General features: G+C 40.2%; 1 protein-coding gene across 4 annotated transcripts in view; it reads left to right on the top strand.

Annotated features, from left to right (window-relative positions):
• Nucleotides 1-446: 446 nt before the first annotated feature.
• ANAPC5 (anaphase promoting complex subunit 5) overlaps nt 447-27,194 on the top strand; it is a 40,098-nt gene continuing 13,350 nt past the window's right edge. For 2 of the 4 annotated variants that reach the window (XM_082418056.1, XM_082418058.1), the window contains exons 1-10: nt 447-768; nt 3,721-3,800; nt 4,274-4,383; nt 5,250-5,442; nt 12,141-12,228; nt 19,179-19,280; nt 20,165-20,355; nt 23,958-24,039; nt 24,691-24,780; nt 25,994-26,175. In XM_082418056.1, the coding sequence (XP_082274182.1) occupies nt 562-768; nt 3,721-3,800; nt 4,274-4,383; nt 5,250-5,442; nt 12,141-12,228; nt 19,179-19,280; nt 20,165-20,355; nt 23,958-24,039; nt 24,691-24,780; nt 25,994-26,175 (1,325 nt within the window). In that variant the 5' untranslated portion in view covers nt 447-561. Of the gene's footprint in view, nt 769-2,824; nt 2,923-3,720; nt 3,801-4,273; nt 4,384-5,249; nt 5,443-12,140; nt 12,229-19,178; nt 19,281-20,164; nt 20,356-23,957; nt 24,040-24,690; nt 24,781-25,993; nt 26,176-27,194 lie in introns of all 4 variants that reach the window. The other 2 variants (XM_082418059.1, XM_082418057.1) reach the window with 2 other exon arrangements.

Genomic DNA, 27,194 nt, shown 5'->3' with positions numbered 1-27,194 from the left:
ACATTTATTTATTTACTTACGGCCGTGCCACGCGGCATGCGGGATCTTAGTTCCCCGAGCAGGAATGGAACCCGAGCCTCTGCAGTGGAAGTGCCGAGTTCTAACCATTGGACCACCAAAGAATTCCTTAACTTCTTTGCTTTTAAACGCAATCATTTTTGAATTTAATTTTAATTATTTTTAAATAAAATGAACAAACTGGGCAGCCCTCCTGGCCGTTCAGACCTTGCCCGCAAGCTTCGACTCACTTTCACTCGGTGCCAGTCCACGTGGACCGGGAACCCGCTCTCCTTCCGCAAGAGTTTCTGTAGGGACTCAGTCTTTAGGTGCACCGCCTTTGCCCCACCCTTCACAGTACTTCTAGGCATTTTGATTGGCTGTACTGCTCCCTCGTGCTCTGGTCTGGTTGCTCTGATTGGCCGACGGCGTGCCGTCGGGAGGATGCCAGTTCCCTGGGATACGGCGCCGGCGGGCGGAGGCCTAGGGAGCGTGGTGGCGTTCTCTGAGTGGGAACCTGGCTGCGGTGCGCACCAAGGCTCCTGGACGTAGTCCTGGGGCGCCATGGCCAGCGTCCACGAGAGCCTCTACTTCAACCCCATGATGACCAATGGGGTGGTGCACGCCAACGTGTTCGGTATCAAGGACTGGGTGACGCCGTATAAAATCGCGGTGCTGGTGCTGCTGAACGAGATGGGCCGCACTGGCGAGGGCGCCGTTAGCCTCATGGAGCGGCGGAGGCTCAACCAGCTGCTCCTGCCGCTGCTGCAGGTGAGGGGCTTCTGCTCATTCAGCAAACCCTTACTAAGCACCTGCTCTGTGCCGGACAGCTCCTTGGCTGGGGGCAAGGGGGTTCATCGGACACACTCTCTGCCGTGTAGGATCGCGAAAAATATAGTTAATACCACCAGCTAACACTTCGTGAGTACTTAACGATGGACCAGGCACTTTACATGCATTTTTTGGGGGGCAGTTTATATCTGGCTCCAGCATTTATTAGCTGAGTGACTGGGAGAAGAGTTATTTTCTCAGATCCTCCGTCTTCTGTAGAATGAGGCTACATGTAGGCCTGATCGTTGGAGACACAGCTACAGGCTCTGTACCCTAGAGGACCGTAATAAGTGGTAACAATGACATAAAAGTAACAGCCAACATTGATTGAATACTTACTGTGTACTAAGCACTTTACATGTTTTATTTCATTTTGCAGACTGAGGTTGTAGCTCCACCACTTACCCGCTGTGCGACTTGGTCAAGTTCCATGACTTATTTGGGTCTTTGCTTTCTCTCTGTAAAATGAAAGCAATAATAGAAACTGTCATGTGGTGGCCGTATTAAGTTAGAAGATCCATGGGAATACTTTACAGTGTACGGCACATAGTAAATGCTCAGTCAATTTTAGCTATTTTCATTTTAATCTCATAGGGATAGGGCATGCACTTTCCCTTATATCAGTTGTGGTTTTTCCATTTATTTGTGTGATTATATGAGTGATGTCTCTCTCCCCTACTAGACTGTAACCTACATGAGGGCATTACTTTGTCCTACTTTTGTTCACCCTTGTATCCCCAAAGCCTAGTACTGTATAGTTTACAAAGGGCTTTTTTTAATCCATCACCTTTTTTGGGGCAGGGGGAGAAGGGGTACTGAGGACACAGGTTAAGTGGCTTGCCCAGTTAGTTAAGTAAAAGTAGTGGGGTGCCCATAACTTGCAGCTCCCAGTCCTATCTACATTACTATTATAAGTGCATTTCCCCATTATTCAAATAAAAGTCATAATACTAAAAAATTTAGAGAAAAGAAACAAAACAATAATTCTGGTGTCTTAACTTGTGTGTTTTTCTGCCTTTGTCCTTGCTGTTTTTTGTGTCTTGGATTCTCCTTCTGTTTTTTTTGCCTGGCTAACTATTGTGTAGTTTATTTTGTTTTGTTTTGTTTTGGCGGCAGGGGGCGGGAGGGCGGGGAGCTGCGCTGCACAGCTTGCGGGATCTCAGCTCCCTGACCAGGGATGATTGAAGCCGGGCCACAGCAGTGAACACCCAGAATCCTAACCACTAGGCCACCAGGGAACTCCCTCTACTGTGTAGTTTTAATCAATGTGTATATAGAATTCGTCTAGCAAAATTCCAGCCTTTACTTATTTGCTTATTGTTTGGCTTTAAAAATTAGCTAATTTTTAACTACTCAACTAATACACGAAGATTCATTGTAAAAACTTTAAATGATGCTAAAATTGATGGAGTGAAAGGTTATGGTTTAATGCAGGCCCTCTAATCCTGTTCCCTCTTAGAGATTATCACGGTTAATGTTCCTTCATTCAACTATTTATTTGTTTATAAAATTTATTTATTTATTAATTTATTTATTTTTGGCTGCATTGGGTCTTCATTGCTGCCTGTGGGCTTTCTCTAGTTGTGGCGAGCGGGGGCTACTCTTTGTTGCAGTGCGTGGGCTTCTCATTGTGGTGGCTTCTCTTGTTGCGGAGCACGGGCTCTAGGAGCACGGGCTTCAGTAGTTGTGGCATGCGGGCTTAGTAGTTGTGGCGCATGGGCTTAGTTGCTCTGTGGCATGTGGTATCTTCCCGGACCAGGGCTCGAACCCGTGTCTCCCTCATTGGCAGGCGGATTCTTAACCACTGCGCCACCAGGGAAGCCCCATTCAACTATTTATTGAGTAACAGTTCAGAATGGATCTTTCTAGACCTTTTGCTGTGTGTATCTGTATATAGATAGGTAGATGCATATGGTTATAAGTATATATACATATATCCTTTTAATTTAATTTCCCTTTTTTTTTTTTTTACATGAATGCTACTTCTATTCTACAGCTTATTCCTTTCACTTAACAAGTCTTGGAGATCTTTTCTTGTCAGCATATTTGAGTAGATCTACTTCATTATTTTCAACGACTGCATTGTTTTCCAAAGTAAGAAAAGAAACATAATTTAACTCATGCTTTTAATTAATATTAAAATTTGTAAATTAAAAATGAACTCTTTATTCATGGACCTATTGGTTCTTTTTAGTTTTTCTTCATTTCAAACAATGCACATGGAACATATTTGCCCCAGAAGTGGGATTGCTGGGTTATCCACATCTAAAATTGACTTACTGAACTTACTGTTCCCCAGATATTCAGTGTTTAGTTTTAAACCTCAGCTAGGTTGTAACCTTCTTGTTAGCTGAGGTTGCATACTTTCTGTCTCTAATGGTACCTTTTATGGACTTGGGCACATAGTATGACTGCCGACCTTACAGTGTTTTGGGGAGGATCAAATGAGATTATGTTTATGGAAAATAGGACCCCTGTGTTTGTATAATGTTTTCCAGGTTAGGAAACAATTTGAATTATTTTACTTAATCTTTGCCACAACAAGGGAGGTTATTATTATCTCCATCTCACTGATGAAGTAAACTAGGGCTCAGGGAGGCTACAGCTTTGCCATGATTGCAACACTGAGAAGGAAGGAACCTCAGACTACAGATTCTATGCTTTTTTTTGCATTTAAGTCATTCCTCCAACTAAAAGAGAATGCTATGCAAATGTGAAGTATTACTTTAGCGTTTTATGCAGATAGGTTTTTTTCTCTTCCTGATTTGAGATTTCATATTTGGAATGATTGTAAAGCAGAGAGGTTGATAAATGAATTCATGTTTGTAGATGTTTATCAATCTCCAGCTCTTTAAAATTTTTCTGTAACCTTTCTATCTCTCCTTTACCCAGGGCCCAGATATTACGCTGTCTAAACTTTACAAGTTAATTGAAGAATCTTGTCCTCAGCTGGCAAATTCAGTACAGATCAGGTAAGCTTCATTTTCTTCTGTATATATGAAAAGATGTCAAAGTAGATAAAAATTAGAAGAGGGCACATGGTGATTAATTCCTTAAAAAAAAAAACTTTATTATTCTAGGTTGTTTTCTTAAGTACATGTATTTAGTTTTTTTTGAAAAATGGATAGCATTAAACATACTGCTTCAAAATTTATTATTCTGTACAGATCTACATTGCTCCTTTTAGTTGTTGCAGAGAATTTCATTTTTACTGGCTGATATGTAACTTTGAGAAATTTTATAATCAAGAAAACATCAGCAATGATACTTTCCAGAATATGGGAGTGACGTTTTGGATTATCAAATTTGTTTTGTGTGCCACCATTTTATATGAATCTCTGAATTGTTTTTAAAATAGATTTATTTTAGGTGATTGTGGAATATGAAATGTGGGAAGATGTTCAAAGGGCCTTCCTAAAATACACACCTCATTTTTCTTGTTCAGAATCAAACTGATGGCTGAAGGCGAATTGAAGGATATGGAACAATTTTTTGATGACCTTTCAGATTCTTTTTCCGGAACTGAACCAGAGGTTCACAAAACGAGTGTAGTAGGTATGAAGTTCTTCTAAGGAGAGCAGAGAATATTTTCACTGAAGTGAGCTGCTCTCTAAATCACATCTGTCGTTACTCTGCTGTATCTGAGCACACACAGTGGGGATGCTGGACATGTTATAGTTTGTATTCATCGCCTTGCCATTTTGACCTGTGTTTAAATAATTGTCTTGTGGAAAAGCATCTTCTGTTTTGTCTACTGTCGTCAGAGTGTTAGCCTGGTCGTGGAGCCTTTTAGGCTTCCTCAGCTCTTTCTCACAGGCCTCTGCTCACTTGTCCACATTGTACGACTGAGTCAGGGTCACCAACTAAACTTCATGAAGAGAGGTAAGTAAGAGTAGATTACTGATATAGTTTATAAGGCAAGGGTATATATGAAGTTTCTTGACACTTTTCTGTTAGCGGTATAGCCGTGCTCCATCCATCTGGCATTTTTTTCCTGGTAGTCTTTATGTTATTTACCATCAGTTATTTATTGATCTTCCATGTGCCAGGCTCTGGACTTTAAGAGAGACTGGAAACTTCCTCTTATGGAGATTGCTTTCTTGTGGTTGTGGGCAGAGGAGCAGGCAGACAGTAGAAAGTAAACAAATAGGATCACTTCAGATGTTGTAACAGTCACGGAAGGATACGTTGGCTGGATAAAGAGTGGAGTGCGGGTGGGAGGACTGAGCCTTTAATATAAAGAGAAAATCAGCTTCATAAAAGGTGGTGAAAGAAGATTCTGTGTGGAGGGGAACAGCAACTGCAAGTGTCTTTTTTTGTGTGTGATTATTTTGGAGGAAGAACCGCAACAATAGTCATCAACTTTTTGTAGCCTGGATTTCAAGTTAATGCCTTCACCTCCTCTCTGTCTTGTTTCATAGGTTTATTCCTGCGTCACATGATCTTGGCCTACAGTAAGCTTTCTTTCAGTCAAGTGTTTAAGCTGTACACTGCCCTTCAGCAGTACTTCCAGAACGGTGAGAAAAAGACGGTGGAGGATGCTGATATGGAACTGGCCAGCAGAGAGGAGAGCGAAAGAAAAATGGAAAAAGAGGAACTTGATGTATCTGTAAGGTAACTTGGGTTTTTCTGGCGGGAATCCCTTTCCTGTGAAATAGCATCATTACGGGAGCAGTAAATCCTCATTCATCCAGAGTTCACGTGCTGGCTGTCATCTTTTTGTCCCTCCAGATCCAGGAAGTTCACCCTTACGGGCTGCATCAGTAAGCTCCTTGCCATCTAACTTCTGATTGAGAGGCACTGGTGGGAAATCCAGAGGGTCAAGGAGAGTGAGGTCAAGGTGTTGATTCACTGGCTCCCTTCCTTCGGGGTCACGGTGGGCTGGCTGTAGGGTCACAGCCTCTGTCAGGTGGCCTGCTCTGCATACCTCAGGGGCCTAGTAACTGGGAAGGTTTCCCAGGCCCGGTGCAGAAGGTGCCCCTCTATTACCAGCCCTGGGGACTCTGTTACCCGCTATGGCTTATCCATCCCCTGCCCCTATTTTTGTAACTGGCCCTTTATTAAACTCTTCTCAAATTACCCCGTTTGAATATGCCATTTGTTTTCTGCTGGGGCCCTGAGCGATAGTGTTCATTATATCAGAGTGAATTAACAATTGATTAATTCAGTGAAAATTTATTGAATGCCTCCTAAAGTTTAAGCCTGGGGATGTAGTGCCGCTGCTCACCTAGTTGTTTAAGCTCAAAGCCTAGGCGTGTCCCTGCGTCCTGCCCCTCCTTCACCCCTGCAGCCAGTCCTTCCGCAGATGCAGCCGATCCTTCCTTCTCAATGTGTTTGGAATTAGTTCACTTCTCTCCATCGCCACTGCTTCCCCTGTGGTCTAAGCACCGAATCTCTTTCCTGGATGACTGCTCTAGCCTCCTGACTGCTTTCCTTGCCTCCACTCTTGTCTCCTTACTATCAGTTTTTCCTGCAGCATCCAAGGGAACCATTATCATGTAAATCACACCACGTGTTCTTATGCCCCAAACCCTCCTTGACTATACATGGAATTTAGACAGAAATCTGAGCTACTGTGGCCTCATTACCTGCATGATCTGGCCCCTGTCATCTTCCCTACCTCTTTCTCCTTACTTTCCCTTCACTGTCAGAGTCTGACTGCTCTGGCTTGCTTTCAGTTTCCTCAATACCAAGCCGAGATCTGCCTCAGGGTGCCTGGCAGGCTGTCCCTGGCTTCTCACCTGGCTCACTCCCTTTCACCATTCAGATCTCAGCTCCCGTGTCCTCACACAGGCCTTCCCTGACCACATGTCTGAAGTAACCTTCATCCTAAATACTTCCAGCTTCTTTATTTCCTCCATAGCTCTCCTCACTAAGTAACTTTTTGCATTTATTTACTTAGACTCATTTGTATTTGTCTTTGCACCCCTTCAAGAGCTAAGACCCTTCTCTGTCGTATTTCACCTCATTTTCCTCAGTGCTTGGCTTGTAATGTCTGTGAATATGTGTTGGATGAATGAATGCAGAGAATCAGAACACATCATTCATCGCCCACACTGGTAACTGGCCCCATAAAACACCTTGTATTGACTTCCCTTCACTGTCTCACGTCCCCTCTCCCCAGCTGTTACCTGGGATCACCTCCCAAATAGACTACTTATATTTGGAGGGAAAAACACATAAAGAGTGTGTGTGTGTGTGTGTGTGTGTGTGTGTGTGTGTGTGTGTGTGTGTGTGTGTGTTTTGTATTTCCTGATCTCAGGGAGCCCACAGTCTGGTGAGGAAGACTGGCACCCAAACAGATCACTACAAGTAACAATGTGTTCAGAACTCTGAGAGAAGTAAGCCCCACCTGCCCTATGTAGGCTGGCTAACCCCCTTGGGGGCTGGGGGTGGTCTGTGTATGTAGTCAGAGAATATTTCCCTGCAGTTCCTGTGAGTGGCCTTTGTACAGTTATGTGATTTGTTCAGCATACTCTGGGAGCAAGAAGATTGTAGTACCAGTAAGTACTTCCAAATACTCAAGAGTTGCTCACAGAGGCTTCTCATCTAGTGGAAAGGCAGTACCTTGTAGGGTTGAGTCTGGCCCTGGAGTCAGACCCCTGGATTTGAATTCTGGCTCCTCCACTTATTCCCTTAAGACCTTGGGCAAGTCACCCTCTCTGTACCTCAGTTTTCTCATCTGCAAAATGGGGCTCATGTCACCTCCTCAGAAGGTTATTTTGAGAATTAAATGATAAATCTATATGAAGTGTTTAGAACTGTACCTTTAAACATTTGACAAATATTCACTATTCTTCTTCTTCTCTAATTTCTATTTTGTTTAATTCCCCTGAGGAAGGCTTCCAGGAAACAATGTAATCTTTGTCCTAGCTACTTTATATGCTTAAAGTAGCAGAATGTCAATTATTCAGAAATGTTAAAATTCAAACTTTTCTTATTTAGGTTTGACTTTCTCCTAAATTAATCTGATTTAATTAGGTCTAACTGCATCGTTTTGTTTTTATTCTAATCTAAGAATTCGTTTGTGTGTAATAATAGTGTGTATACTGTTAAGGTGTATGGTTTCAGAAAATAGTGTGCATTTAGTAAACTGAATTTCATCACTGAAATAGAAGAAATGTATTATTTAAATATTATTCTACTTAAGTATTATAATTCTTTGTCCAAAAAGAAATGATTTTTACTTGTTATAGGATTTTTAAAATTTCATAATGTATATTTACATATATTTCTTGATTCTTTTAAAAAGGAAAATTTCATTTTTTTCTTTGTGTTCTTTTCTAGTGTTTTATTGCATTATGAGAGGCTTCTCACTTTAGCCCTTTCATTTTCTTCCTTCCTTTCTTCCTTTCTTTCTTCCCTCCCTCCCTCCCCTCCTTTCTTAGTTATTAGAATGTTTTTAGATCTTGCTTTCTTCAGGGAAATTATTTTTCTTGCCCTAGAAATTTGTATTAAAATTAGAAAGGCCAGAGTAACATTGACTAGCTTGCAACTCTCCCATCCTACAATGAAATTACTACTGTTTGAAAAAGGGGGACCCACCTATTAATTTAGAAGGGAGGGAATAAATATTCAGTGAATGAATGTTTATCAGGTGTTTTTAAAAAATCCAATTACAGAAGAAAGTACAGACTGACATTTAGCTTCAGCTTTTCATTTGCTCATTGTTGCTACAGGGCAGCATTTGTTTCCTGCAATAAGAGAGGGGGGCTTACGGGGTTACACCTTGTGAGTTTGCAGCGGAGGCTACTAGTCTGCAAGCTGCTGGAACTACATCTTCTCTGTGCTTCTAAAAAGACCTAAGAAAAGTAGAAGTTCTCTGGCATTTCTTCACTTGCCAGTGATTTAATATAAATCTCCCAAATTCATTAATTTATTCAGCAAATACTTATTCAGTGCTTCTGGTGTGCCAAGCACTATGCTAGCTGCTATGTTGTCAGCGCAGAGGAGAAAGTCCCTGTCCTCATGGAGTTATGTGGGGAGGGTCAGGTAATCGAGAGGTAACTAAATTAATAAATAATGTAACTTCAGAGAGCGTCAGTGCAGGAAAGGAATGACTGGGACACAGGGGTACAGAATAACTGTGGGGTGCTGTCAGGGAAGGGCCCTTTAAGACTGGGAGCTAGGTGATGAAGGAGCCAGCCCTGAGAAGAGTTGCCAGAGCACATGCAGACTCACAGCTCCCAAGACAGGACAAGCTGACACATTGGAGGGACAGACGGAGGACAGTGTGGCCTGAGCACACAAGTCGGGAGGAGGGGTTGGATCACCGCGCCGGTCACGCACCTCAGAAGGGTTCAGGTCCTCATGGCCTCCTGGGTGTTTAGTAACTGTTCCCAATCTCAGTCCTTCCCCTCCCCTGCTTTTGTCTTGTCATCACCCTGCTCAGAAGTCTCCAGAGATTCACAAAGTCTCCCAGCCTGCTATTTGAGGCCTTCCACAGTTGACCTTTCTGACCTTAATTTCTGTTCCTCAACTTGGATCCTTTACCCCAGCCAGCCACGTGTGCTTGTATCCCTCTGACAGGCCAGGCACTTTCCCATTCTGCATCTTTTGGTTTCCTTTCCTGGAATGCCTTCTTCCTTCCTCGTCGTTTCTTCACTCCTTGCCAACTTTCAGGGTCCTCACCGCTTCAGCTGGAGTGATTTCTCCCTTTTCTAAGTGCAGAGATCATATTAATTCTTGGTATTTATTGTTTATTGCCATCCTTTCACGTGGGCTGGTCTTAACCTTCACCAAGACTGTAAGCCCATTAAGACGTTTTCTTGGGGGACCTAGACTTGTGTTTTATGCATCACAAGTGCATAAACACCCCAGTCTGTTGATTGTTTAATTCTATGTTATATTTTTAAAATTTCAGTTATAGTGGGTGATTTGAGCCCTTTAGAGGAGTTTCCAGAGTCCTTTTGAGAATCTGATGAATGCCATGTACTATCCCCACATTAAAAACGCATATTTTACATACAGTTTTACAAGGTTCATGGGCTCCTAAAGCCCATCCGTGGACCCAGGTTAAATGCCTTTGATGTATAGCACTTGTAAGTCTAAAATTCTGTCTCAACTGGTAATGGGATTCATAAACAAGGTATACTTGAGTCCTTTTCCTAAAGGAGTAACCCCCTTCCTAAATTGAATACATTTGTGGCTTTTTTTTTTTTAATTTATTTATTTGGCTGCGCTGGGTCTTAGTTGTGGCCCTCGGGATCTTCGTTGCCACGTACAGGACCTTTAGTTGTGGCATGCCAGGCTTTTAGTTGCGGCATGTGGGGTTTAGTTCCCTGACCAGGGATCGAACCTGGGCTCCCTGAATTGGGAGCATGGAGTCTTAGCCACTCGACCACCAGGGAAGTCCCCCTTTGTGGCTTTTTAAGAGTTACTTTCTCTGGCATGTGTTTGAGGCCCTGAGGAGGCAAAGAAGGAGTCAGTAAAAGGATGGTTTGGGCCATGGTATTTTTACTTGCTCTTCCCAAGCTTGTTCACGTCGGCCACTGTTGCCACCATGGAAGCCAGAGCCAATCTTGTTCTTCATTTATAGCAAATGTGTTTGCCTTCATTTGTAGCAATTTTGCTTTATGTGATTCTGGTTTTCTCTTTCTGTTTTATTAACCTTACTGTTCTTGTGTCCTGTGTTATAAGCTACCGCAAATCTTTTTGGGGGGAAGGGTTTAAGTAAATAAAGCATTTGGTAACAGTGAGCATCATGGACCTTAGAGGAGGGTGGGACTGGGAGTGGTGTGTCCCATTTCATTCAGATCCTTGTCTCTCTCTAGCCTTTTTGTGTATAGTCATATTTATTTCAAGCCTTGGGCTTACTTTCTTTGAAGGATATGTTAAGAGAAAAGGGCTTCTTATTGCCCAGACACTTAGCTGTTTTCCATTTGAGAACTTAGCCTGTGAATTTTCTTTCCATTTCCCTCTAGGTCACTGTTATTTCGCTGATCTTTGTTATGCTGGTCAGGGCTGGTCCTTGGCAGCTCCGATACCTGTAGAATCTGATATGCTTGCTGCCTTGTATCAGAAATGTAACCAAGAGAATATTAGAGCAGCTCTTGCCAAAGTGTTTTCTGTGGAACACTACTGCTTCTTGAGAGATGTGAGGAAAGGATTCTTCATTCAAATGAGTTTGGTAAATGGTACATTAAACAAAAGTGAATAAAGTGTCTCTCTGTTGGATTTCTCTAATGTGTATCATGAATCTCCCAAGGAAGAGAGGGTGTACAGCTTTCCCCAAGTGATTTAACCTCAGCAGCATTTGTTTTTTCTTTTGGAATACCTGTTTACATATTGTGTGCATGAAACAGTTTGAGAACTGCTGTATTAGACACAGAGTGCTTATAAAAATATTATTGATGAGTAAATATTGATTTTTCTACTTATTGTAATCCTGTATAGAGAAGCCATTTATTCAGTCATGTGGCAAAAGGGTATTATTCATACTTTGCTCTCAAAAATAAGACTGTTTGTGCATGTATAGATTTCTCAAGTCTAGATTTATATAAGTATATTTCTTGTTTGTTGGTTCTGTGTGATCTAAACTTCTAGGCAAATGGTTATTTCTTAGATAAGGCCTCTTTTTCTTGTTCTTGAATACAGCACCATCTTATACGTGTAGCGAGGAGTTAGAGACTTTTTATTCATTCATTTCCCAAACTCTGAGTGCCCACTGTGTGCCTGGGCACGGACTGGGTGTTCATATACAAATATAGGTACGAACAGCCAGTGTGGCAGTGCTAGATGCAGTGATCCCTATCTCTGGGAGACAGTGGGAGCTCAAATGAGAGAGGTCAGGATAGATTCTTGGAGGATATGACACTTGAGGTATTCTTGAATGACGGATGGTACAACGGTGCAACAGTGGATGGAAAATGTGCCCTGCAGGTTGAGGAAGCAGGGGGGCATCTTGGCATGATAGGAGACTGTAAGGAGTTCATCAGGGCTGGGGTGTGGGTGAGAAAGAGAAGGCAGAGGAGAGAGATAGGAGCACTCAGGAAGCATTGCACCTGCCCTGCTAAGCAGTGCAGACTTTATTCTGGAAGGTGATGAGATACCACAGGAGGGCTTTAAATCAGGGACGATAGACTTGCATTTTAGAAAGATCATGCTGGAGGCTATGTACAGTTGAGATCTACATCTGTCCATAATTATATCATGTGAACTTCGGCAGGTCATTCAACATCACTTTTTAAGCATGTCTTTTCTATTCCTGAGAAGAGAGAATTAATTTTAAAAGTTTTTTAACTTTTCTGATGAAGAATCTATTTGACTTTGTAAAGCATTATCATTTTCACTATTGTGTAATTCTTTATTAGTTTTGATTTGTTTTTTTCCAGAGAAGAGGAGGTATCTTGCAGTGGGCCTCTGTCCCAAAAACAAGCAGAATTTTTTCTTTCTCAACAGGTATGTTCTGTAATTGGTCATGAATTTTTTTTTTTAATCCTGTGACATTATATGTCATGGCATATATTTGTTATGTGAGTAGGTTTATTAGTGAAACAGCATTATTCTTATTCTTGGTCAGTTTTTCTTTACTAACAATGCAGTTGTAGCTACGTGTCCCTTCCTATTTTCTGTGTGATTTTATTTCTCTGTTAGGGTCATAATGCATGTTCATTTAGTAATGGTGTGTGACTAACACAGACCAAAAATGTGATTTAGAAGACTTCCCTTTTCCCCAACACTTTATCATGGACATTTTCAAACAGAAATACAAATTGAAAAGCATTATATAGTGAATGCCCATATACACATCATCTAGATCCTACAATTAATATTTTGCTCTGTTTATCATATATCTACCCATATAGCCACCATTTCATCTTATTTTTTGATACATTTCAAGTTGCAAGCATCGGTACACTTTTACCCCAGACATTTCTTACTGGTGTTTTTGAGCCATACTTTTTCCTTTTTTTTGGTCATATAAGCTGAATGTTTTTCTCCCATGTTATTTTCAGCATAGAATTTTGATTTTTGCTCTACTTTTCTAGTTTTCCCTATTTTTGTTATTAATTTTCTTTCTGCAGAAAGATATAATGTTTAGATCTAGATGCAGGTGATAAAATCACCCCTGCAGATGAATTTTAAACAGATTAGAAAAACTCATCTAGACAATTGGTTAACTGTAGAGGAAAAAATAGACCTGGATCTTCACCTCATCTTTGCACCTCAGTACTTTACACGTGGATTAAAGGCTTAACTAAACATTTAAGGTTATAATTAGACCAGGAGGAACTACATATTAACTTTTTTTTTTTTGAATTTTATTTTATTTATTTTTTTATACAGCAGGTTCTTATTAGTCATCCATTTTATATACATCAGTGTATACACGTCAATCCCAATCGCCCAGTTCATCCCACCACCCCCACCCCCCCACGGCTTTCCCCCCCTTGGTGTCCATACGTTTGTTCTCTACATCTGTGTCTCAATTTTTGCCCTGCAGACTGGTTCATCTGTACCATTTTTCTAGGTTCCACATACATGCGTTAATATACGATATTTGTTTTTCTCTTTCTGACTTACTTCACTCTGTATGACGGTCTCTAGATTCATCCATGTCTCTACAAATGACCCAATTTCGTTCCTTTTTATGGCTGAGTAATATTCCATTGTATATATGTACCACATCTTCTTTATCCACTCGTCTGTCCATGAGCATTTAGGTTGCTTCCATGACCTGGCTTTTGTAAATAGTGCTGCAATGAACATTGGGGTGCATGTGTCTTTTTGAATTATGGTTTTCTCTGGGTATATGCCCAGTAGTGGGATTGCTGGGTCATATGGTAATTCTACTTTTAGTTTTTTAAGGCACCTCCATACTGTTCTCCATAGTGGCTGTATCAATTTACATTCCCACCAACAGTGCAAGAGGGTTCCCTTTTCTCCACACCCTCTCCAGCATTTGCTGTTTGTAGATTTTCTGATGATGCCTATTCTAACTGGTGTGAGGTGATACCTCATTGTAGTTTTGATTTGCATTTCTCTAATAATTAGTGATGTTGAGCAGCTTTTCATGTGCTTCTTGGCTGTCTGTATGTCCTCTTTGGAGAAATGTCTATTTAGGTATTCTGCCCATTTTTTGATTGGGTTGCTTGTTTCTTTAATATTGAGCTGCATGAGCTGTTTATATATTTTGGAGATTAATCCTTTGTCCGTTGATTCGTTTGCAAATATTTTCTCCCATTCTGAGGGTTGTCTTTTCATCTTGTTTGTAGTTTCCTTTGCTTTGCAAAAGCTTTTAAGTTTCATTAGGTCCCATTTGTTTATTTTTGTTTTTATTTCCATTACTCTAGGATGTGGATCAAAAAAGATCTTGCTGTGATTTATGTCAAAGAGTGTTCTTCCTATGTTTTCCTCTAAGAGTTTTATAGTGTCCGGTCCTACATTTAGGTCTCTAATCCATTTTGAGTTTATTTTTGTATATGGTGTTAGGGAGTGTTCTAATTTCATTCTTTTACATGTAGCTGTCCAGTTTTCCCCGCACCACTTATTGAAGAGACTGTCTTTTCTGCATTGTATATCTTTGCCTCCTTTGTCTTAGATTAGTTGACCATAGGTGTGTGGGTTTATCTCGGGGCTTTCTATCCTGTTCCATTGATCTATATTTCTGTTTTTGTGCCAGTACCATATTGTCTTGATTACTGTAGCTTTGTAGTGTAGTCTGAAGTCAGGGAATCTGATTCCTCCAGCTCCGTTTTTTTCCCTCAAGACTGCTTTGGCTATTCAGGGTCTTTTGTGTCTCCATACAAATTTTAAGATTTTTTGTTCTAGTTCTGTAAAAAATGCCATTTGTAATTTGATAGGGATTGCATTGAATCTGTAGATTGCTTTGGGTACTATAGTCATTTTCACAATATTGATTCTTCCAATCCAAGAACATGGTATATCTCTCCATCTGTTGGTATCATCTTTAGTTTCTTTCATCAGTGTCTTATAGTTTTCTGCATACAGGTCTTTTGTCTCCCTAGGTAGGTTTATTCCTCAGTATTTTATTCTTTTTGTTGAAATGGTAGATGGGAGTGTCTTCTTAATTTCTCTTTCAGATTTTTCATCGTTAGTGTATAGGAATGCAAGAGATTTCTGTGCATTAATTTTGTATCCTGCAACTTTGCCAAATTCATTGATTAGCTCTAGTAGTTTTCTGGTGGCATCTTTAGGATTCTCTATGTATAGTATCATGTCATCTTCAAACAGTGACAGTTTTACTTCCTCTTTTCCAATTTGTATTCCTTTTATTTCTTTTTCTTCTCTGATTGCCATGGCTAGGACTTCCAAAACTATGTTGAATAATAGTGGTGAGAGTGGACATCCTTGTCTTTTTCCTGATCTTAGAGGAAATGCTTTCAGTTTTCCACCATTGAGAATGATGTTTGCTGTGGGTTTGTCGTATATGGTCTTTATTATGTTGAAGTAGGTTCTCTCTATGCCCACTTTCTGGAGAGTTTTTATCATAAATGGGTGTTGAATTTTGTCAAAAGATTTTTCTGCATCTATTGAGATGATCATGTGGTTTTTATTCTTCAATTTGTTAATATGGTGTATCACATGGATTGATTTGCGTATATTGAAGAATCCTTGCATCCCTGGGATAAATCCCACTTGATCATGGTGTATGATCCTTTTAATGTGTTGTTGGATTCTGTTTGCTAGTATTTTGTTGAGGATTTTTGCATCTATATTCATCAATGATATTGGTCTGTAATTTTCTTTTTTTGTAGTACCTTTGTCTGGTTTTGTTATCAGGGTGATGGTGGCCTCACAGAATGTGTTTGGGAATGTTCCTTCCTCCACAATTTTTTGGAAGAGTTTGAGAAGGATGGGTGTTAGCTCTTCTCTACATGTTTGGTAGAATTCACCTGTGAAGCCATCTGGTCCTGGACTTTTGTTTGTTGGAAGATTTTTAATCACAGTTTCAATTTCATTACTTGTGATTGGTCTGTTCATATTTTCTATTTCTTCCTGGTTCAGTCTTGGAAGGTTATCCCTTTCTAAGAATTTGTCCATTTCTTCCAGGTTCTCCATTTTATTGGCATAGAGTTGCTTGTAGTATTCTCTTAGGATGCTTTGTATTTCTGCAGTGTCTGTTGTAACTTCTCCTTTTTCATTTCTAATTTTATTGATTTGAGTCCTCTCCCTCTTTTTCTTGATGAGTCTGGCTAATGGTTTATCAATTTTGTTTATCTTCTCAAAGAACCAGCTTTTAGTTTTATTGATCCTTGCTATTGTTTTCTTTGTTTCTATTTCATTTATTTCTGCTCTGATCTTTATGATTTCTTTCCTTCTGCTAACTTTGGGTTTTGTTTCTTCTTTCTCTAGTTCCTTTAGGTGTAAGGTTAGGTTGTTTATTTGAGATTTTTCTTGTATCTTGAGGTAGGCTTGTATTAATATAAACTTCCCTCTTAGAACTGCTTTTGCTGCATCCCATAGGTTTTGGATTGTCGTGTTTTGATTATCATTTGTCTCTAGGTGTTGTTTGATTTCTTCAGTGATCTCTTGGTTATTTAGTAATGTATTGTTTAGCCTCCATGTGTTTGTGTTTTTTACGTTTTTTTCTTTGTAATTGATTTCTAATCTCATAGCGTTGTGGTCAGAAAAGATGCTTGATATGATTTCAATTTTCTTAAATTTACCAAGGCTTGATTTGTGACCCAAGATGTGATCTATCCTGGAGAATGTTCCGTGCGCACTTGAGAAGAAAGTGTAATCTGCTGTTTTTGGATGGAATGTCCTATAAATATCAATTAAACCTATCTGGTCTATTGTGTCATTTAAAGCTTGTGTTTCCTTGTTCATTTTCTGTTTGGATGATCTGTCCATTGGTGTAAGTGAGGTGTTAAAGTCCCCCACTATTATTGTGTTACTGTCAATTTCCTCTTTTATAGCTGTTAGCAGTTGCCTTATGTATTGAGGTGCTCCTATGTTGGGTGCATATATATTTATAATTGTTATATCTTCTTCTTGGATTGATCCCTTGATCATTATGTAGTGTCCTTCCTTGTCTCTTGTAACATTCTTTATTTTAAAGTCTATTTTATCTGATATGAGGATTGCTACCTCAGCTTTCTTTTGATTTCCATTTGCATGGAATATCTTTTTCCATCCCCTCACTTTCAGTCTGTATGTGTCCCTTGGTCTGAAGTGGGTCTCTTGTAGACAGCATATATATGGGTCTTGTTTTTGTATCCATTCAGCAAACCTGTGTCTTTTGGTTGGAGCATTTAATCCATTCACATTTAAGGTAGTTATCGATATGTATGTTCCTATTACCATTTTCTTAATTGTTTTGGGTTTGTTTTTGTAGGTCCTTCTTTTGTGTTTCCCACTTAGAGAAGTTCCTTTAGCATTTGTTGTAGGTCTGGTTTGGTGGTGCTGAATTCTCTTAGCTTTTGCTTATCTGTAAAGCTTTTGATTTCTCCATCGAATCTGAATGAGATCCTTGCTGGGTAATCTTGGTTGTAGGTTCTTCCCTTTCATCACTTTAAGTATGTCATGCCACTCCCTTCTGGCTTGTAGAGTTTCTGCTGAGAAATCACCTGTTAACCTTATGGGAGTTCCCTTGTATGTTATTTGTCGTTTTTCTCTTGCTGCTTTCAATAATTTTTCTTTGTCTTTAATTTTTGCCAGTTTGATTACTATGTGTCTCGGCATGTTTCTCCTTGGATTTATCCTGTATGGGAGTCTCTGCGCTTCCTGGACTTGGGTAGCTATTTCGTTTCCCATGTTAGGGATGTTTTCGACTATAATCTCTTCAGATATTTTCTCTGGTCCTTTCTCTCTCTCTTCTCCTTCTGGGACCCCTATAATGCGAATGTTGTTGCGTTTAATGTTGTCCCAGAGGTCTCTTAGGCTGTCTTCATTTCTTTTCATTCTTTTTTCTTTAGTCTGTTCCGCAGCAGTGAATTCCACCATTCTGTCTTCCAGGTCACTTATCCGTTCTTCTGCCTCAGTTATTCTGCTATTGATTCCTTCTAGTGTAGTTTTCATTTCAGTTATTGTATTATTCATCTCTGTTTGTTTGTTCTTTAATTCTTCTAGGTCTTTGTTAATCATTTCTTGCATCTTCTCGCTCTTTGCCTCCATTCTTTTTCCGAGGTCCTGGATCATCTTCACTATCATTATTCTGAATTCTTTTTCTGGAAGGTTGCCTATCTCCACTTCATTTAGTTGTTTTTCTGTGGTTTTATCTTGTTCCTTCATCTGGTACATAGCCCTCTGCCTTTTCATCCTCTCCATCCCTCTGTGAATGTTACATATTAACTTTTAACTGATCTCTGGGTGGGGAAAGACTTTCTAAACATAAAAGCTGTGGAAGAAAACACGTAGGAGATTGTTTGATTTTTCAGCATAAGAATGAAAAACATCTACATGTCAGTACATGTTCTAACAAAATTAAAACTCAAACAACAAAATGGGAAAAAGGATTTGCAATACCTATGACAAAGGGTTAATACTTTTGCTTAAAAAATTGTAGTTTCAAAGACCATTTGATGATGAGACAAATTTATAATATATTATTACATGAAAAAAGCAGGTAATAAAATGATATATTCTAACTTTGTTAAAAAAGTATGCATATATATATGTATAAACACATACATATGTACACACACACACACACACACAGAAAAAAGACTGGAATGAGATATACTGACATAAAAATAGTGTTATTTCTGGATGGAAGGATTACAGATGATTTTTGTTTTCTTCTGTATGCTTTTCCATATTTTTGGAATCTTCTATAATGATATAATGAATTCAAATATAAGTAGAAATTATTATTACTCATAAAGAAAAATTTGTCTAGCTAAAATAGAAGAGCCCATAACCCAGTTAAGTACTAATCATTAATTTAGAAGTCATTTTCTACATTTTTATATAATCATTGCTGGTACCATCCATATGAAACAGATAACCAGGAGTAGGGCAAGTGTGTATCTCCCTTTGCCAGGCTGGAGATACATACTTCCTGCCTTGAAGGCACTTACAGTCTGGGGGTGGGGTCAGCTGGTACTTTTAATATAATTTGATAAGTACTGCAGGAAGGGTTAGTGCAGGGAGCTTGTGGGAACATGTAGGTACTTATAGGACCTTATCTAGTTTAGAAGGTGATAGAAACAGATGGCTGAAATCTAAATTGGGCCCTGAAGGCTGAGCAGGAGTTTGCATGGAAGACTATGTGGATGGGTGGTTGGGAAGCTTAGAATTCCAGGAAGAGGAAACAGTGTTCTGCATGGTCAAGAGGAGAGTGTAGGTGCAGAAAAAAAGTAATCAGATGATGCTATTTAGTATACATGTCCATATGTTTATTGGCCATTTCTTTCTACTGAGTTGCCATTTTAAAATTTCAGGCTTCTTTGTTAAAGAATGATGAGACTAAAGCCCTCACTCCAGCTTCTTTGCAGAAAGAGTTGAACAACTTGTTGAAATTTAATCCTGATTTTGCTGAAGCGGTGAGTCTTTTCCAGAATTTGTTGCTAAGTTGGAAAGCAGGGACAGGACTGCTCTTCCTATTTAGTAGTTGTGCAAATGAGGATTGGCTGAATGACCCGGGTTCTTGGAAAGAAATCATGTTGTTGGCACGTAAACGACTCAGCCTAGGTTGCAAAGCTTTCCCTCCCACCTCCACCCCTACTGGCCCGGGGGGGATTTCTTTCTCTAGTTGTGGCGAGCGGGGGCTACTCTTCGTTGTGGTGTGTGGGCTTCTCATTGCGGTGACTTCTCTTGTTGCAGAGCACGGGCTCTAGATGCATGGGCTTCATTAGTTGCGGCACACAGGCTCAGTAGTTGTGGCTCATGGGCTCTAGAGCGCAGGCTCAGTAGTTGTGGCGCACAGGCTTAGTTGCTCTGCGACATGTGGGATCTTCCCGGACCAGAGCTCGAACCCGTGTCCCCTGCATTGGGAGGCGGATTCTTAACCACTGTGCCATCAGGGAAGCCCTGAATTCAAGTTTTAAGATCTTTAGTTTTGTACTCACACTATTCCTTAATACCTGAGCTAGGTGATTCCCCCTCCATCCTCACATATCACCCATGGATCCTAATATAACCAGTGGCATAGTGGATGAATATTTAGGATAAAACTCTGTCACAAATTCTAATGGAATTACCTTTTTTCGTTTGCGTACACCTTCTGGGGGGAAAGGGTACCCAAACCAGCTAATGTATCTTAAGCCTATTTAATCCTGCCTGTGGGGAAAAGATTAAGCTAAACTATGACCATCTTGTTAAAATGGTAGGGGATACACAGCTGTTTGCAGCCAGTGGACCTCTCTGAATTAATATTACACAAGAGGAAGCAGAGCATTTAAAATATGTTGATTGTTTCTTGTTTTAGCACTACCTCAGCTACTTAAACAACCTCCGGGTCCAAGATGTTTTCAGTTCAACACACAGCCTCCTTCATTATTTTGACCGCCTGATTCTTACTGGAGCCGAAAGCAAAAGTAACGGGGAAGAGGGCTATGGCCGGAGCTTGAGATACGCTGCTCTGAACCTGGCTGCCCTGCACTGCCGCTTTGGTCACTAGTAAGTTTATAGACTCTTGTTAATGCGGAAATTGAAGAAATTATCTCTCAAATGTTAATTGAGATGTATTTTCTTTTTAATATGCTGTATTTAAAAAAAAAAAAAAAAAGGAAGGAAAAGGAGAAAAGAGCGAGCCTGTTCAACCTGGACTTGTCAATAACTTCTAAAGAAGGAAGCTTTTTGCAGTGAACAGAAGTTAATGAAAACCTTCTGCCTAAAGAGTCTGCCCCCTGGTGTCACTATTTAGCATTACCATCCAAGTACACGGTCTCTTTCTTTCTTTACTTCTAAGAATAACGGCCACTGAATTAAAAGGAAATTAGGTCATTAGGCCAGAGATTCCCAACAGGATTTTTCAGAGGTAATAATGGGGATGTAAAAGTTATTTTCAGTATTTCAAAAAGCCAAAAGGAAGTTGTGTCTTTACTGCATAAAAGACTGCGTGGCTTACCGAACGTCACGTTTGTGCTTTTGGTTAGAATTCAGGCAGCTCAGTGCGTGACACTGACTTATGCCATTGCTAAGATATGCCTGTGATTTTAATAAATAAAAATAGGAAATTGATCAGTTATTATTTAGTAAAGAGTTAAGGGGATAAAAACTTTCAAAATATGGAGGCTATTTTGGAAATAATGAAATAATGTGAATAATGGTGAAAAGGTAGGAAATTACTAATTGGAAGAGTCTCTCTGCCTCCCGTGTGGCTTTTTCCCATTTAAGAAAAATATGGTTTCTACCACAGGCATCTTTGAATAGAGACTAGAGTGTATTAATGGAAGTATAGTGTCCCAAGTTCAAGAATTGAGACTTCTGCCCCTTGCTCTATGGCCCAGGCAACAACCAGGAAATTCCACTAACTTCTGGTTGTCACATTTTAAAAGGGGCATAGACAAGCTGGAGCTTGTGGCGGGGACAGTCTCACTGGAGGCATTCAAAGCCATGTCATTTAAATAGTGTGGGAAGGATGTGAGAATGTTTAGCCTGGAAAAGAAATGATTTAGCCAAGCATGTGTTTGACATCTTCCTGTAGTGAAGGTCATGTGAAAAGGGCTTAGATTGATCAAGGGTGTGACTACTAGAGAAGATTGGGAGCTGGTAAGTGCAAGTTAAAGGGCAAAACATTTTTTGCTCCTTATAAGGAGGAGGTTTCCTTGTATGGAACCCTCTGAGGAAGGTGTCAGCAGAGTGCTCATGTGTGCAGCAGGGGTGACATTAAGGGAATCCAAGTGTCAGATTGATACTTGAACCAAAAAATGTTTAAGGCTACTCTGAACTTCATGATTTTGTGAGATTCCATATTATCTTTTAAGAGTCAACTTCTTTTTTTCTGTCCAGCTTTAATAACCTCTTTGATCAGGGCTGTTCATGTTTTATGTACTCATAATAAATAGCAGCACCATTTGTAGTATTTGCCAGTAACCTATCTCTGTGTTACACACACAGCTTGCCCTAGGGTTTGGAAATTTGTATGCAGTCTGCTAGATACAAGTAATTAATGTGTTGATGAATTTCTCTATATTTACAATATTATCAGTGGATAAGCAGCTAACTGTATGGAATTAATTACTAATTAATTTCTGATTTACTCAACTCCAGGCTTCTTTATTTTTAGTCCTGGAGCTATGGGCTTGTATAAATCTTTCTCACTTAGCTAATAGGATTGTGGAGATTTCTTGAAAATCTTTATAGTTGCTTATTGAGCATCTACTATGTACTAGGCACTATTCTAGGTGCTGGGGATCAGGAGTGAAAAAAAAAAGGAAAAAAAATACCCCTGTTCTCATGGAGCTTACAGTGGGGGAAATAAATAATAAATAGCACTGAACATAATTATAATGTATCAGGTAGTGATAGGTCAGGATAAAGGATTAGAGAATGATGATGGGGAGTACTGTTGTTTTCATAAGTAACAATCCTCTTCCAGATATACACACAAATCATTTATTCGTCAATTTGTAAATTTCTGTTTCAATAGTAAGGTAGCAACTCGGCCCTCCCTTACCTCTGTTAACTTAATATTTGAACAGAGATTTAAAGGAATTGAGGGAGTGAGTAATCTGTGCATTATCTGAAGAAAGAGTGTCCTTCTTAGCTAGAACAGCAAGTGCAAAGGCCCTGAGGCAGGATTTACTTGGCATGTTTGAGGAGGAGCAAGTAGTGTGGTTAGAGTGCTGTAGTAAGGGGGGAATAGAGGAGAACTAGGTTATAGAGGTGGCAGGGGTCAGAGAGTTTAGGGTCCTGTAGGCCCAAGTAAGGACTTTGGCTTTTACACTGAATGACATAGGAAGCTGTTGTTTAGAGGCTACAGATCTTTCTGCTCTGGCATTTTGCGAACCATAGACAGCCAATGCATTTCAGACATTACAACCTGTTTGCCTCTTGCTCTTTTACTGAAAATTTTTATCAGAGGCTTTTCTGATTAGCAGCAATGGAAAACCATAGGTTCTTTAAGGATTTGCCAGAAACTTTGAAGTTTCTGTGTTGGTAATCTACCTTTTCTTCCTACCTGAGAAAAATAGTCTTTCTTTAGTCCTGTTTTAGCATACTATCTATACAGTTCTCCCAAAAGCCTTCTTTCTAAATGTAACATTATTTATTTGGTCATCAGATGTTCAACAAAATTAAATCAACTGATATTTATTGAGGGCCTGTGTGTAAAGATATGCTTCCTGCCTTCAGAGGAATAGCTTATATTCTGGTGCCTCTCAGCATTAAAAGGGATTTAAAAGAAATGTAAAATAGGTAAAAATGTATCTGGTTTCTTTATTCAAACAGGTAGTTATTGAGGAAGAATTCAGCTCTTAATTGATTGTGTGAGGCTATTGCTCGTGTTGATAGAAAATTTGACATAAATTTTTCCCTATGTAAGTGCTACCCATAGAATTTCTGATTCTTTTTTGAGATCCTCAGTGATCCAGCATTTATAGAACTTCTGTGCCCTCTGCAGGTTGAAGAAATAAAACTAACACAGATTAAATAAATAGAGGGTGGTGCACAGTAGTATTTAATTAAGCACCGCAAGCTGGTAGCGTTTTTATGGGCTTTTTCAGAAGCGAAGGCCCAGTGGGGCCAAGAACAGTTGACTGAGTTTCCACAGAAGTTGCAAGGTTGGGGGACACATCCCAGAGGGAGGGGAACCACATGAGCAGAAAGAAGACATCTCAGAAGGGAAAATCCTCAAAATACTTTTAAAAACTAGGATTGAAAAGATTATAAAAGTATCAAATCCCATAGTTAAAAAAATGTTTCAAATGATGCAGAAGCGAAGGCATGAAAAGTAAAATCTTACATCCTCTCCTTGTCCCTCCCCTCAGCAGTAGACAACTAAAAAAATAATCTTAGGAGCTGGGATGAAGAAAAGCCATTCCTTCATGTCCCTTTTAGTAGAAGTCCACCTTAGAAGGGACATGTTCTGTATCTCCACTGTTACTGTTTCTTGCCGCTGGGGGAGGGGAGTGCCTCTGAGGGAATAAGCCCATGGTTTCAACTTCCAACCCAGAGGCCTGCACGCTGGTGAATTACCGTACAGATAACTTCCTGTTACTGTTGCCTGTACATGTTTGTGGTTGTTAATGAGTTATTAATGTTCAGTCTGTCATTAGTCAACAGGCAGAGCTTGCCCTGCAGGAGGCGATTAGGATTGCCCAGGAGTCCAACGATCACGTGTGTCTCCAGCATTGCTTGGTGAGGCCACCTTCCTGTCTTGGAAGTTCTGCCCCTGGGTTGAGTTGGCCTTCAAAAGGCCCCATTTGAATTGGGTTGTTTTGCAGTTGGGAGGTCCTCAGCAGTGATGGGAAACTAGTTAGATGGTCAGGGAAATTCAGGAAAGGCAACCCATGTTTATTTATCTTTCTTAATTCTTGATGTCCATTTTACTTTGGAGACATTTCTTGTCTACAAGTTTTAATGCAGCTTGCCATGCAAAACTGCCGCATCAAGCGTTGGCATTAACAAAGGTGTTTGCAGTACTGGTAACTGGATAAGACCTTGTCCTGTCAAAGCATCATCACCAAGCACAAGCAGAACACAGACTTCAGCAACCACCTGAGAATTTCACTTTCTCAGTTACAGGCCATACGGGGGCTTCATGCTTTTTTTCTGGAACATTTGCCACTCACTGCTCTCAGAGGTGAAGAAGATAAATGGCTTGATTATTTCAGTCTGATGGTTTTAATGTGTTTGATGGGTTTCATTTAGGTTTATAATTTGTGAAAGTGTATTTTAGAGGATTTATCTTGTCTGTTGTTCATTTGTTCTTACAACCATGCTGATGCTTTCAGTAGAACATTAGCCATTATTATTGTTATGATACATTTTGATGACTTCTCTTGCCAGAGCTGGCTTTATGTGCTGGGACAGAAGAGATCTGATAGCTATGTTCTTCTAGAACATTCTGTGAAGAAAGCTGTACATTTTGGGTTACCGGTAAGGCTCATCTTTCTGTGCGATTGTTTAAACAAATGGTATGGTTTTATTCTTGGTAGTTTCATATAACCTTAATTATTAAACCGCTAAATTCTCTTGATAGGTTTCTCTCTGCTCCCTTTATCCTAATAACATCTGTGAAAGTTCCATTTATCAACTTGATGACATCTTTGTTTAGTTTATTGATCAACACTAACTTACACATATTTATTTAGAAAATTTGTAGGGAAGGCTTATTTTTAAACCAGGGATTGGCAAACTCTACAGCCCATGGGCCATATCTGGCTCACTGCCTGCTTATATATGGCCCTCAAGCTAAGAATGGGTTTTACATTTTTAAATAGTTGGGGGAAAAAAAACAAAGAAGAATATGCGACATAGACCAAATGTGGCCTGCAAAACCTAAATTATTTACTGTCTGGCCCTTTACAGAACAAGTTTGCTGATCCTTGTTTGAAATAATAAACAAAGCCAGGAACCAGTAAACCTGACCAGCAGATTTGTCCTTTCTCATTTTGAGTAATAGGTAAGGACCTGAATTATATTCCTCGATGACAAATACTGAGGGTCATTGAAAGGGCATAGTCTCTACACATGAAATAGTAATGACTGTTAGAATCTAGATTACTATTGCTCAAAGAACCTTATTCTGTCTAAAAAAAATTCAAAAATAAATGATAGACTTCTTAAGCACAATTTTTGTTACGGATTTAAGTGGACTTTTTTTAGTTGAGCTTTCATCCTTGAAAATTATACCAGAAGTTAATGAAAAGATAATTATGCTCATAATAGGCATCCTTTCTTAATCTCTTACCACATAATGTGCCCAGCACTGTTTGATATATACTATTTAATTTTAATCCTTAAAATAATTCTTTATGATGGGTGTGATGCCCATTTTACAGATGGGCTTGTCTAAGAAGCTAAGTGGCCCCAGGTCACACAGTAAGTGGCAGAGGCAGTGCTTAAGTCCAGATCCATTTAATTTCAAAGCCCTGGCTCTTCCCATTGTACTATTACCCTCTCTTCCATCCCCAGTTTTTCAGGAACATATCTCATATGGGTCAGGGTCAGGCTTACAGGTACTTTCTTTTTAAATAGTGCTGTCATTGTGCATGTGCTGAAATGTGAAATATGCCAAATTTCTGAAGAGCAAAACAAAATTTTGTCACGTAATCTCTATCATGAGTCATGCGTATGTCTGTCCCCTTAGTACCTCGCCTCTCTGGGAATACAGTCCCTAGTTCAGCAGAGAGCTTTTGCTGGGAAGACAGCAAACAAACTTATGGATGCCCTAAAGGACTCCGACCTCCTGCACTGGAAACACAGCCTGTCAGAGCTCATCGACATCAGCATCGCACAGAAAACAGCCATCTGGAGACTCTACGGCCGCAGGTGGGTCTTCAAGGCTATGAGGGCACGAATCCTTTTATAGACGAGCAGAAGCCAGCAAACTGGTTCTGTGAAAGCCAAATGGATGGAGGTTGTTTGTACAGGGGATTAAAGAAAATGCTTTAGAATTTTAAAACATTTTCTACTTTGCACAGACTTTGCCAAGATTTTTCCTATGTGCATTTTTATTTACTCCTCCCAACTGCTCTGGGAGGTAACTGGGGGGTGATCTCCATTCCAGGATGCACAGGACAAGGTTCACACATCTGATCTGCCCCAGATCACAAACGAATTAACAAGTGACAGAGCCCAGACTCAAGCCCAGGTCCTCTGACTCCAAGCACCATGCCCCTGCACTCTGAGATGGGAACCTCTCTTCCTGTTCGCAGGAGACATGGGCCGCAGTCACTCAAGCCAAGCACCCCCTTAACCCCAAAGCTGTTACGTAAAGAAAGTTGCTTCCCTGTTACCCAGGATGTATTCTCTGGACTGTCTCCAGCTTCGTGTGTAATTCCCATTTAGCCTCCTGTAGCTTGGAAGTAAACTTCTGAACCAGATCTTTAATCCTGGAGCTACCTCACCTAGACAACCTGCTGTTTCTAGGAATTCAGTGATGAAAGGAAGTGCCTATTTTATCAGTCTTGTTTTTGTACTTGAAATAATTTTTGGCACGATGTGGTCTGAAACAGCTGCAGACACTAGCCACTGCTTCCACTGTCAGGAGCAGCCGGTGCCAGGATGGCATCAGGTCTGAATCTACCCGTGAAAACTAATTAACATACTGTGACCACAGGGAAAATTAGAGGCAGTGGGGGGGGTCTGGAGCTTGGAGCTCCCAACTGTGCCGTAACCACTACATGTTTTCTTCGGGGCTGCACATCCAGGATGCTTTTCTGCTCTCCTCGTCCCGAGGACAGGAGAACTGGCTTTGGGAGGCAGCTGCTCCCCCGAAGCCAGAGCCTGCGGAAGGGCTTAACCTCCTCCTGTTTCCACCCAAGGTAACTGTAGGGTGTGGCTGAGGG

The sequence above is a fragment of the Balaenoptera physalus genome, assembly GCF_965194825.1.
Source record: "Balaenoptera physalus genome assembly, chromosome: 12".
Taxonomy (NCBI): domain Eukaryota; kingdom Metazoa; phylum Chordata; class Mammalia; order Artiodactyla; family Balaenopteridae; genus Balaenoptera; species Balaenoptera physalus.
Note: the sequence above shows the minus strand (reverse complement) of the source record. Positions and strands in the feature narration are given on the sequence as shown.